The sequence below is a fragment of the Corvus kubaryi genome, unplaced genomic scaffold (assembly GCF_017639235.1).
Source record: "Corvus kubaryi isolate FWS band 111438036 unplaced genomic scaffold, C.kubaryi_AGA036_p1.0 37063, whole genome shotgun sequence".
Classification (NCBI taxonomy): domain Eukaryota; kingdom Metazoa; phylum Chordata; class Aves; order Passeriformes; family Corvidae; genus Corvus; species Corvus kubaryi.
The window spans coordinates 194,454-206,721 of record NW_024581023.1 but is presented as its reverse complement, the minus strand read 5'-3'; the positions used below and the strand labels follow the sequence as shown (position 1 = coordinate 206,721).

At 53.4% G+C, this 12,268-nt stretch overlaps 1 protein-coding gene across 23 annotated transcripts in view; it reads right to left on the bottom strand.

Moving 5' to 3' along the window:
- Positions 1-12,268, bottom strand: part of SCRIB (scribble planar cell polarity protein) — a 97,261-nt gene that overhangs the window by 63,186 nt on the left and 21,807 nt on the right. For all 23 annotated transcript variants that reach the window (XM_042020926.1, XM_042020903.1, XM_042020911.1 and 20 more), the window contains 10 exons: positions 10,159-10,222; positions 8,540-8,614; positions 8,312-8,456; positions 7,857-7,975; positions 7,072-7,271; positions 6,209-6,375; positions 5,539-5,663; positions 4,268-4,393; positions 3,430-3,651; positions 2,644-2,961 (listed from right to left, as the gene is read on the bottom strand). In XM_042020926.1, coding sequence (XP_041876860.1) covers positions 2,644-2,961; positions 3,430-3,651; positions 4,268-4,393; positions 5,539-5,663; positions 6,209-6,375; positions 7,072-7,271; positions 7,857-7,975; positions 8,312-8,456; positions 8,540-8,614; positions 10,159-10,222 — 1,561 coding nt within the window. The remainder of the gene's footprint in view (positions 1-2,643; positions 2,962-3,429; positions 3,652-4,267; positions 4,394-5,538; positions 5,664-6,208; positions 6,376-7,071; positions 7,272-7,856; positions 7,976-8,311; positions 8,457-8,539; positions 8,615-10,158; positions 10,223-12,268) is intronic.

Sequence of the window (12,268 nt, the reverse complement as noted above, 5' to 3'; positions counted from 1 at the left end):
CCACGCCCCGAGTCACTCCTGACCACCACAGCTCCAGAGCTGAACCCGCTCCCGGAGTCACTCCTGACCACCACAGCTCCAGAGCTGAACCGCCTCCCGGAGTCACTCCTGACCGCCACAGCTCCAGAGCTGAACCCACGCCCCGAGTCACTCCTGACCACCACAGCTCCAGAGCTGAACCCACTCCCGGAGTCACTCCTGACCACCACAGCTCCAGAGCTGAACCCGCTCCCGGAGTCACTCCTGACCACCGCAGCTCCAGAGCTGAACCCTCTCCCGGAGTCATTCCTGACCACCACAGCTCTGGAGCTGAACCCACTCCCGGAGTCATTCCTGACCACCACAGCTCCGGAGCTGAATCGACTCCCAGAGTCACTCCTGACCACCACAGCTCCAGAGCTGAACCCACTCCCGGAGTCACTCCTGACCACCACAGCTCCAGAGCTGAACCCGCTCCCGGAGTCACTCCTGACCACCGCAGCTCCAGAGCTGAACCCTCTCCCGGAGTCATTCCTGACCACCACAGCTCTGGAGCTGAACCCACTCCCGGAGTCATTCCTGACCACCACAGCTCCAGAGCTGAACCCAATCCTGGAGCCATTCCTGACCACCACAGCTCCAAAGCTGAACCCACTCCCGGAGTCACTCCTGACCACCATAGCTCCGGAGCTGAACCCAATCCTGGAGCCATTCCTGACCACCACAGCTCCGAAGCTGAACCCACTCCCGGAGTCACTCCTGACCACCACAGCTCCAGAGCTGAGCTCACTCACATCCCAGCTCCAGAGTTGACCCCTCAGCACCAGAGCCCCCACTCCTGCTCACCAGCTCACTACTGCCAGGGCTGCTCATGGGCTCCCAGAGTGCCCAGTGCCAGCACACTCCTGCCAAGGGGCATCCCTAAGGCCAGGTTTTGTTCATGCTGGCACCCTGAGGTCATGACCCCTGAGCTGACCACCACTAGCTGACCTCACTCCCTCCATACCAGGTCACTCCAAGAAGAAGGAAGGGTTAAACACAGGAGAAGGCACCGAGGAGCCTGTGGTGCCTCAAGTTGCTGCACAGGAATGAGCAATCCCAAACTCAACTGCACCAATCCCTTTCTCTGGTGAAAAAGTACATCCTGACAGGCACCTGGGATCCTGCTCCCAAGCACAAGAAGCCTCAGGATTTCTTCTGAAAACCAACTGTCCTTGCAACAAAACCCTCTGGTTTTAGGATTCAGCCTCCTGCACAGCCTGTCCTGCCTCCTCCTTCAATATACCTCTTGCACAAGCCTCCCTGCACAGGGACACTGGTCCCTACATCCCCACTCCAGGAATGCAGCTCAGGAGGCAGCTCATAAATGTCTTCATGGAGCAGGCATCCAACCCAGCCCTACAGAAAGGAGAACTGAGTCCCAGGCAGAAGGTTAAGCTGACAACCAGGGTAATTTCTGACAGGTACCTCACCCGCAGACATCACAGGCTCTGCCAGTGGGTCAGTGCTTCCTCAGCTCTGAGTCCCCAGCTAAAACAACCTTTTCGGGTGAGGGCATTCCCAAGTATGGCAGGTCTTGGATGAAGGGGACTTGGGACAGTTTCAAACATTCCTTCTGAGGAACTTCACCAACAGTGGGAAAACTGCATGTCTGATCCCTGGGGAGCACAGGATGAGCTGCATCGGCTCAAGCAGAGCAAAGCAAGCATCCACTGAGGGAAAGGCTTCACAGCCAAGTGAGGGAAAGGACCTTTCCGTGGGCAACCTGAGCTCCAGCAGGGATGGGAATGATCCTGGCACCCTGGAGCATGTGCAGTTACAGCAGAAGCAGGTTTTATTCCAGCACCTTCCACACCTGGAGACCCACATCTCACCCATGAGATTTGTTGATGTCAGACTGTGATGGAGACTCAGCCACATCCTGACCTCTGCCCACCAAATACAATTAAAAATCCTCAAACCAGCTTGGCTGAGAATTGGGCTGATCTCATGAAGTGTCCCTCATCCACATATTCCTATTCCATTGCAAGCAACTTCCTCAAGCAGGAACCTCTGTGTGTCCCTAACCAAACGTGGTGGTTTAGCTGAAGAGAGCCAAGGATCCCCTATTTCTTAAGCCCCAGTATAACCAGTAAGGCCAAAACTTCAGAGCACAAGCTCCCCGAAATCTCAACGCACCCTCCATCAGGCTGTGTCTGGGTGGAAGCACAGGGAGGGGCACACTCCTGGCTGCACTTACATGCTCCAGGAAGCACTGTGCCAACAAGTGTCAGTGGCCCAAATGCCAAAGATTGAATCCACCCAGGGATATTAGCTCATCCTCCTGTGAACCAGCAGCAACAACCAGCGAGTGAGGAGGAGGCTCAGAACCCAGCAGTGATGAGACAGAGAACTGTTCCTGCAGCACAGGGAACAGTACATGGAATGGGGATGGTGCAAGGACCTGGATACAGTGAAGGTGTCAGACACAGCAACATGGCACAGCTCTTTGACAACCCTATGAGCCCCCAAGGACCTTCAGCTCTCCCACCCTCAGCACATCCCGAAGTGCAGGAGCCTCTTGCCAGTGGTTTCATCAGTACCACATCAACCTGGCTGCTTGGTCACAGGAGCAGAGGGCAGGTCTGCATCCCTCTGACCGTCCCCTGCCCCGCAAGACCTTACCTTCACAGATGGCTGAGCAGACAAAGCTGCATTCTTTCTGTCATCCTCATCCCATGCTTCCTCCTGATCCTCAGGCTCTGTGTTATTATTGCAGCCTCCCAACTCCTCTTCCTCTTTGGGGACCCCATCGCTGTTCAGCCCCTGCAGAAGTGCCACCACTGCCTCTGGCTTGGGCAGTTTAGTAATCTTGAAGTGTTTCTTATAGTGGGGCGTGTCCTTGCGAATAAGCCTCTGTTTCTCCACTGGGAACGGTCGCTCTTCATCCTCATCCTCATCCTCACTCCGTATCAGCGTGTCCTCAGCGAAGTGTACGGTCGGCTGTGATAGCAAAGCCGCAGACATGCCGTGAGCCTCACGGAACAGAGGACCCTGCTGTCCCTGTGACCCCTCTCCCAGCACAGGCAGAGCCAGTGTCACTGCTTGTGTGCTCAGGAAAATGCAGGAATGTGTTACCATTTCCCCATCCTTGCCTTTTTCCATAACCACGCCTTCCCCCAGACATGCTTCTGTCAGCTCCAGGGATGGAGGGCATTCAAACCTGTCACTGTCACCCCAGTTTTCCCACAGCCTGCCTGGCTCCCATCCTGTCCACCCCAGTCTCCCATGCGTGTAGCTCCCACAAACTGCCCCAGTCTCTGCTTGCACTGCCTTCCACGGCCTGGATCTGCCTCCAGCGATGACCAAATCCCACATGGATTTACCTGTACATCTATTTCCCACTTCCTCTGAAACTTCCAAGTCCTTCCACTTTTTCTCGTGACCCTGCTGCAGTTCCCAGGCTCCTACCTCATTGTATTCCACTTCCACATCTTCCTCCTCCTGGTCAGCAGCTTCCTTGCGCTCCTCTTCCACTCTGGACTTCACCTCCTTCTCCAACTCCCGCGCATCGGGCACCTGCCCGTTGGGCCAGCCCCGGTCCCTCTCCTCTGCCCTGCAGTCCGCAGAGGCGGTGCTGGTGGACAGGTGGGAGTCCTCGCTGCGATTTGATGTGGCACTTAGCCTCTTCTCCTGAGAAGATGGTCGTGATGGTCAGGATGGAACCCAGAGCAGCAGATGGAGCCACACAGTGTGACTGGTGTGAGGTGTGAACAGCCCAGCACCAACAGAACCACCTTTTCCTCAGCTTGCCCACAGCTTCCCCTCCTGAGCTTCCTCCATGTGACCTGGGTCCTCCCTGTTCCACCTCCTGTGTAGGCATTTATTCTCAGCCTCCCACAAGGGCAGCAAGGTGCCTCCACCAAGTGCTCTATTCCCGTCATTCTTTACTGGGAATATCAGAGCCTTCTCTTCCTCTCCCTGTGCTACGACAAAACTGGCACTGACACACACAATTCCCCTTGTCTCCTGGTTCCATCTCTTGCTCTATTTCACAGGCCCCCATGACACCTCAAGGCAGATTTCCAACCCTCCCAGGCAATCCATTCTCAGTCCCTCCCAATCCTTCCCAAATGTCAGTCCTTTCTACCTCCCCATTTCCCACATATACTACATGTTCCTAGTGGAAAATGTCTGTGCCCCTGGCATGGAGGTGGAACTTGATGGTCTGTAAGATTCCTTCCAACCCAAACCATTCCATGATCCCATGTTCTCTATGGTTATCCATTCCCCAGTGCCCAGCACTCACTTCCGAGTTGGGAGAGTTCGGGTTGACATCAGCCTTTGCAGCGTTCACCTCATTGCGCCGAACTTCAATCACCTTCTTCATCACCTTCAGCTCGCTGGGGTGAGGGGTGGCTCGGCGCTGCAGGCCCTGACAAAGTGAAACCCTCAGGAAGGGGATTCCAGCCCTGGCAGCACGTGCCAGGCCTTGGGAATGAACCTCTGCAGGTAACGAACACCTTTATCAGAGAGCGAGAGCCCCAAGGGGATGCAACCAACACATCCTGCTGCAGGATCTGCTCCAGGTCTTACACAGCCTGCAGCTGGGAGGAGGCAGGGAACACTGAGAACTTCCTCTGGACATCATCCTGCTCTCCAGCTAATAGAAGGTTTGGGAAGAATGATAGGAAGTTTAAAATGGTGTTTCAGGCTTAGTAAATGAAAAACTGTCAACACAGAAACTCCTCTGGAACAGATTTGGGATATCTTCCTAATTCCTCTGGAGTTACTTAACAGGTCTGCCAAGCCCAAATGCACCAGAATTGGTGCTGCTTAGTGAGTTCCATCCCAGCTAAAGAGTGAAGAAAACCAGCATTCTAAAACTAGTAACAATGTTAAAACAATTCAAGAAACCCCCAAACCTCCCAATGCCAGCAGCACACACACACACTGCCAGGACAGCTGCAATCATCGTTCATTAGAGGGATTCAGATCTCAAGGATGACTTTCCATAAAATAAAAAGGAAAAAAAATCCACGAGAGACGGAAACCCTCAGAGCACTTGCTGGAAACTTCTATCCTGGCCTTTGCATCTGCACTGAAAGCACAATGATCTCTTGCAGGTTTTGAGGCTGCCTACAGTGTTTAGTACTTACTTTACCAACAGGACACTCTACAGTGTGGGCTGCACTGGCTCCATGCTTGGAGGGATGGGGATGGCCTGGGTTTGGCTGGGCAGCCTTTCCCCATGAGGGGGGTGAGCTAAAACCCTATCCTGACAGTGCTCTGTTGGGATCTCTAGACAACTCGAGTGCTCCCTGGGCACGTTAGTGCTCCACTCCCATAGAAGAACCTCAAGATATGACTCTGCACCACGGCTCCCAGGGAATTCATTCCTTTCACTCCTGCTTGGCTCCTCAGGGCACCAAACAGCCTTCAGACCGTGGAAATCCTGCACACGCCTACAGCAGTGTCACAAGGTGAAACATGGACACCACAGTGGCTCCCCATCTTCAGAAAGCTTAGCTTGTCCCTGTGCTTCCACAGAGAGCCAACAAGCCTCCAGGAATTTCTTACTCGTCTCTCAGCGCCAGACTCCTCGTCATCATCTCCTTTAGGTTCATCCAGGAACTGGATCACGCTGACTCTGTTTAAGTTGGTGTCTGTCCAGCTCTCATCCACGCTGTTCTGCAGGAGGTTCTCTGGGAAGAAAGAGACACAGTGGGAGCTCCTTTTGGGAAGAGCAGGGTTGTAGACTTAGATGGAAGACAGTTCTCATCCCATTAGGGCACTTCAGTTGTATCTGCCCATGGCATCAGAGGCCTTGAGGACAAAGGCTGTGGCCTCAACATCCTGTCACCTTCTGTACGTCTCCCACCAGACCTACAGCAGCCTCTACAGAAGTGTCTGATGCTGCAGCTCTAGCACTCCTTACCCAAGAAGTACAGAAAAAGGTAGATTTAGGCAGGAATACCATGCTGACAGGACAATGAAAATTAACTGCTTGGTCAGGAGATCCAAGCAGAACACTCAAAGATAAGGCTGCAGCTTCCTTATCACCAGGCAGAAAGCAATTCCTCATTTTTAACAATCACTGCCTGGGAAAGCTGTCCCAGCCATACAAGAGCCTGGATCTGCTGCAGGAATCACAGTAAGGGACAGTCCAACCCAGCAGAGAAGGTTCAAGGCTTCAGCCCCCTCCCGAGCACAAGGCTCTGCAGCCAGTGCTTGTGATGCAGGCTCTTACCCAGGCTGGGAGAGGGCTGCTGGGGGAGCAGGTAGCAAGTGAGAACCTTTTCTCCTGTCTTTTCATCATCTTCGGTCTGGAATTTCAGCATGGGCTGGGACTGGTTTTCTGCCAGCCACAGGGCTTTCAGATTAAGATTTGTTAAAGCAAAGGGCAAATTCTGCAGCCTGCAAAAGAGAAGAACAAACTGCTTGTTAAACTTACCTGGTCAGGAAAGAGCTTCACCTCAGCTCCAGACTGCTCCACCTGAACGGAGAGGGACAGAGCCAAGCTGCTGTGGATCCCTCAGTCCTGCACCACTGGAACAGCTGATTTGTCCATGGCTGGGGACTGGGCTCCAGTAACCCATCCTCACCAGCCTTTACCACAGGACAACTCCCTCCAACAGTGTGGAGGGGTTTAGAAACAGAAAAACGATACTCTCACAGACCAGAGTATAGAATGTTCACCACAGAACCTCTGGTCGGCTTCCAACTGCTGACCAAATTCCAAAAATACCAACCCCAGTGAACAGAACCATAGGACTTTTCAGAATAGCCCCCAGGCACCTTCACACCACAAACGAGACTTTGGCACCACTCACCTGAGGACTAACAACACAAACCCACAAAATCTGCAGGAAGGAAAGGAAGCCAGTGACCAGGGATTTCCCCTGATCTCCATTTCACACATGACAAAATGCCCTCACACTTCTGCCTTACCTCTACCCTGTGTTTAGGTGACACAGAGGAGGGGTTCACAGGCAAAGCTCAAGCCTTCCGCGACCAGCCCAGGCTCCTCCACACCGTGGATCCTGGGATCCACACAGATCCAGCATCTCCCTCACAGCAGCCTCCCAGCCTGTGTGTCTTCCTGCTGCTCACCTGTTCCCAGCCACATCCAGGACATGGAGCTCAGTGGTGTTGGCCAGCTCGGGGGGCAGCAGGGCCAGGCGGTTGTCCCGCAAGGACAGGACATTGAGGTTGGCACAGCCTCCAATCTCTGCTGGCAGCGCCGTCAGCCGGTTCCGGTCCACGTTCAGGTTTGTCAGCTTGGCCAGCTTGCCCAGGGACTTGGGCAAGGCCTGGGAAGGAGCCGAGTCAGTGATTGCAAGAGGAAAGAGCAGCACAGGCAAAAGGCACAAAGCCCTCAGTCTGGGGAACAAGCTGCCTTCCGTCCCCACACACGCACTGGGGATAACGTTCTTCGGGACATCTTTGGGACAGGTTTTCCCTTGGGCCCACAGACTGAGCCATGCCAACTCTTCCCCTCAGCACAGCACAGCACACTCCAACCACCACTGGTCAAGACTTTCCTTCTGTTTATCTGCCCATTCCCAATCCTTATGTTTTATCAATCAAACCACAGGCAGGGCTGTTCCCAATCACACCATCCCAAACCCCTCACCAATGCAGCCTGGGATATGATCTTGCACCTGTCAGCCAGGATGGTCTTTGGGATGGGCAATCCTAGCATCCCTGCTACCCCAGAGAATGTTTTAGGGAAAAAAATCAGTGAGAGAAAGCAGCTTCCAAATGTCTGTGAACTTGGTGAAACTCTAGAAGCAGCTGGAGCGCTCTCAGGAATTCAGCTCGGAGGGCAGAAGATGGGAAGGGATCCCTGGCAGCTGGCTGAGCATGGGAGAGGCAGGTGGCTGCTGAGTACTCACCGTCAGCATGTTCTCAGTCAGGATGAGCTCAGACAGATTTTCACAGTCCCCAATTGATTCTGTCACATCTGTCAGCCGGTTCTGGTCCACCTTGAGGATGGAGAGCTGCTTCAGCTGACCTGGCCAGGGTGACAAGTTAGGCGTGAGCAGTGCCAGAGAGAAGGATGATGTTCTACACTCACCTGGCTGTGATCCCATCAAGGATCCCATAACCCAACCACAGAGGCTCTGCCATTCCTCCCACCAGGCCTCACACACACCTGATGCAGACGAAGCATCTGAACTCTGCTGCAGAGTTCTGCTCACCTGTATCACCCACTGCTTCTGCTCTCCATGACTGTGCCTATGTCCATTAATCCCCAGCTCCCTGCCACAGACACTCTTTCCTGAAGCTCCTCCAGGAGTACTGCCAAAGAATTGAAGTCCTGCAGCACTCCCCATCCCACAACACTCACCGATCCCATCCGGAATGCATTCCAGCAGGTTCTGTGACAGCAGCAAGTCTGTCAGTGCCACCAGCCCACTGACCTCGTTGGGCAACTGCTCCAGCTTGTTCTCAGACACATCCAGACAGACCAGGCGGCGGAGGTTGCCCAGCTCCTGCATCAGAGAGGAGATCCATGGCTCGAGGGAACAGCTGGGGCAGGGGCAAAGGGCTGAACATGTGCCCAACAGACACTCACCGGCGGCAGGGCCGAGAGCTGGTTCCGGTCCAGCCAGAGCTCGCGCAGGTTTGGGAGAGCACCCAGAGTGTCCGGCTGTAGGAGACAGGACAGTGATGGCATCAGTCCCTTCCACAGGGAGAAGCTGCTTGAGGATGCTGCAGATGCACCACTCTGCAAAGCCAGGCACTGTTCTGCCTCTCACACCTCCCAGGACCATCCATGGATCATTACAAGATAGCAGCACACGTGTCTGGGAATGCTTGGGATGGCCACTGGCTGCAGGAGGTCCAATGGGACACACAGAAGGCAACAGCAGGACTGTGTCAGCAGGCAAGGCAAGAACTAAACCTGCAGCACAATTCTGATGGAGAGCAGCTGAGGGACTTGGACAAAACAGGGCGCGGGGGGACCTTCTGGCTTTCTGCAACTCCCTGACAGGAAGATGGAGCCAGGTGGGGGTCGGGCTCTGCTCTCAGGGAATAAGGGACAGGACAAAGGCAAATGGCCTCAAGTTGTGCCAGGGGAGCTTTAGGTTGGATATTGGGAAAATTCCAAGAAAGGACTGTCCAGCCCCGGCACAGCTGCCCTGGGCAGGAGTGAAGTCTCCACCCCTGGGGTAACTTAACAGCTGTGTGGATGTGGCACTTGGGAACATGGGTTAGTGGTGGCCTTGGCAATGCTGGGGGAGCGGTTGGACTCAATGGTCTCAGATGGTTTTTCCAACCTAAATGATTCCATGATTCTAAGGGGTTGGAAATTCTGGCCTTACAGAAGAAATGCATCTTCCTCCTGAGACATGAAAATAAACATTTGGGTACCACTGGCCAACTCAACATGACCCAGCAGCACCATCAGCCGTGACAGACACATGTTCACATCCCACAACTCCCCCAAGCAATCAGCATCTGGAGCTTGCTCCACTGGAGGACGGCTCAAGTGCCACACCCCTGTTCTCACAGGTGAGTTCAGCCTGTGTACAGCTAAGCTGCACGAACCACTTTGCCTCCTAATTTTGATGGTTTTCTGCCAAAACCATTCCAGAACACAATGAGTAAGATCCAGTAATAGCTTAATCCACAGCTGCAAAGTTACAGAGTATCACTGGATGTCCCCAAATGCCCAGACAACCTGAATTCTGAGACTGTGCCCTTGCTCTCCACATGCTGAGCCCTCCATGGAGAGAGTCCCCACACTGGGCTACCCTCACTGCCGTGGACAACACGGAATGGCCCAGCACCCTGTGGGGCAGAAATCATATCAGAAAGGAGAAAGGCAGGAAGCTGGATGAGAAGAAAAACAGCTGGGGGCAGTGCAGGACAGAGAAGGGAAGCACCAGAGTCTTGCTGAAAAGGAAAGATCCTTGGCAGCCAGACAGGAAGAATTACCATCCCAGAGCCTGGAAAGGACAGAGCAGGTGGTGTGAGAGGCCAGCAGGAAACAAGACACGAGGGTTGACACATGAAGAGAAAATTCATCTGGGAATGATGACTGAGCCATGCTGGGCAGATCAGAATCTCCCCAAATAACCTGAGGGTCTATTTCTTTGCATGTCAGGTGGAAACCCACTTGCTTGCACTGAGGTACAGGATCTGACCCTACCAACCACCCAAACTCCCTCCCCACCAGCCCTCACCTACCAGTACTTCCAGGTCATTGCCACCGAGATCCAACTGCTCTAACTTGACAAGGAAGGAGAGTGAACTGCAAGGCACAGGAGACAGAGAGATAAAACAAGAAATAAAGAGTGGAAGGTTAGCATCTGGGACACACATTGCACAAATTACATGATCTCTAGCAACTCCTAAAGCAGGTGGGGCAATCCTGACCTTTCTCATGGTCCCTCTGAGCCCAACAGTTTATAGAGCTGGTCCCTTCCCCAAGCCAGACCGTTCATCCCAGGGAACTGGGCTCAGAGGCACCAGCAGTCCCAGCGCAGCCAGTTCCACTGGTACCAGTTTGCCTTCTCCCCCCCCCCCCCCCCCACCATCATGTACTCTGATCAAAACCATAACAGATGAGCAGCCACACCTTCACATCGCTGCCTGTTTCGCAGCAAGGACAGGGACCTGGGCACGGACTGACAGGCAACAGGAGGCACTCAGCAGAGGACAAGACATGTTTGGGGGGCAAGGGGAGCACAGCTGCAGGGACAGGGAGGAATGACAAATTCAACAGCCTCAGTTTCCCCAGACGGGATGCTCATGCTACTGCAGAGGAACGGAAGACAACAGGGGCCTGATGTCTCAGGTGAGGTGACAGCATACAGACAGAAGCTCACTATGAAGACACTGCACAGGACCCACAGCCTGTCCCACCAGTGGCCCACGGACGTCCCCCAAGCATCCCATACACCACACCTGGGGATGGACAAGGCCTGCAGTCCCACAAACCCAGGAGGGGGCTCTCATGACATGATCCAGGTGCTCATTTGTCTTATCACCTGAGTCTGACCCATCAGCTCCAGCTCCAGCTCCACCTCCCCTGAGGACTGCTGCCCCTCACTGTGTGCCAGGGTGGAGCTGCCAGCCCTGCCCACTCCCCCTGCAGGGAACAGTTTTATTCTCTGCTTAAGGAACTGTCCCAGTACAGAAATCCCTGTACTTCTCTGGAAACAGGTCCACCTCTCAATGTCACCCAAACCAAGGCAGTTGGGGGCTGCAATAAAAGGGAGCTTCTTGTCTGGGCCAGGCTGTAAAAACATTTGGGTTACGCAGGAAAATTAATTTCCTACTGTACGCAGCAGTGGATTTTGAGATAAACTCCAGCAAAGGTAGATCAACAGTTTCATCCAAAGGATCCTGTTGCACAACACTCCTTCACCAGGAATGTACATCAACTCTGACTCCTCTGAAGGTGATGTAGCCTTGACTGTCGCTTTGCACCTTCACAGCTTGAATTCCCAAAATAGGAACAAGGGAGCTGTGGAATCCACACTGATGACACCTGGCAAAAGGTCTCAATAGAGATCATCCTCTACTATTCCATAAGAATATATGAGAACTGCCCTTCCCAAGTCTCTGGCTGTGTCCCATCTGCATAGGAGAGATGAGGGGTTGATCACCAGCTGAACAAGCTGAACCATTTCAGAACTCAGTCCATATCTGAAGACTGACCAATGAAATGGAATTTTGGCAAAGGTCACTGCAAGCTGACCTTTCAAGAAGCTCATCAACAAAAAGATACCAAAAGGACACCAATGCATTATGCTGTCCCAAATTCTTAGCGCTGAAGCCCACCTACCCACTGGGCTCAGGAATCTTGGAAACAAAGCACCAGACATCTCTTGCTTAAGTCATTCTCCTCTTTGGCAAGGTCACCTGGTCTCATTTAGAGCTGTTCTTATGCACGAAGTGCAGCCAGGGTAAGCACCAGAGCCTTAGGCAGAGAACCCAGGGAAATGGTTCTGGCCATCAACTGCCATCTTGTATTTGACTGAAAGACCTGATCAGAATTACCTTGGCCTTCAAGATCCATCTTCAACTTTTGGAAATCATCCCAAAATAGACTTTGGGGAATTGGGGAAAGATGAAAAGAAGCTGCATTTGCATTACAGAATGAGTGTCAAGCCTGGACTAACCTTCCAGTGAAAAACACCAAAGCCTCACAGCACACTACAAGCACCCTGCTGGATGGCACACGGATCTACCAAAGGGCAAATGGGAGCACTGGGCATGAGAGACCTCCACGAAAACCAAAGGGGTGTGGTCACAGACTGAATTCTCAAGACTCCAGAGACTTGCTGGTTCT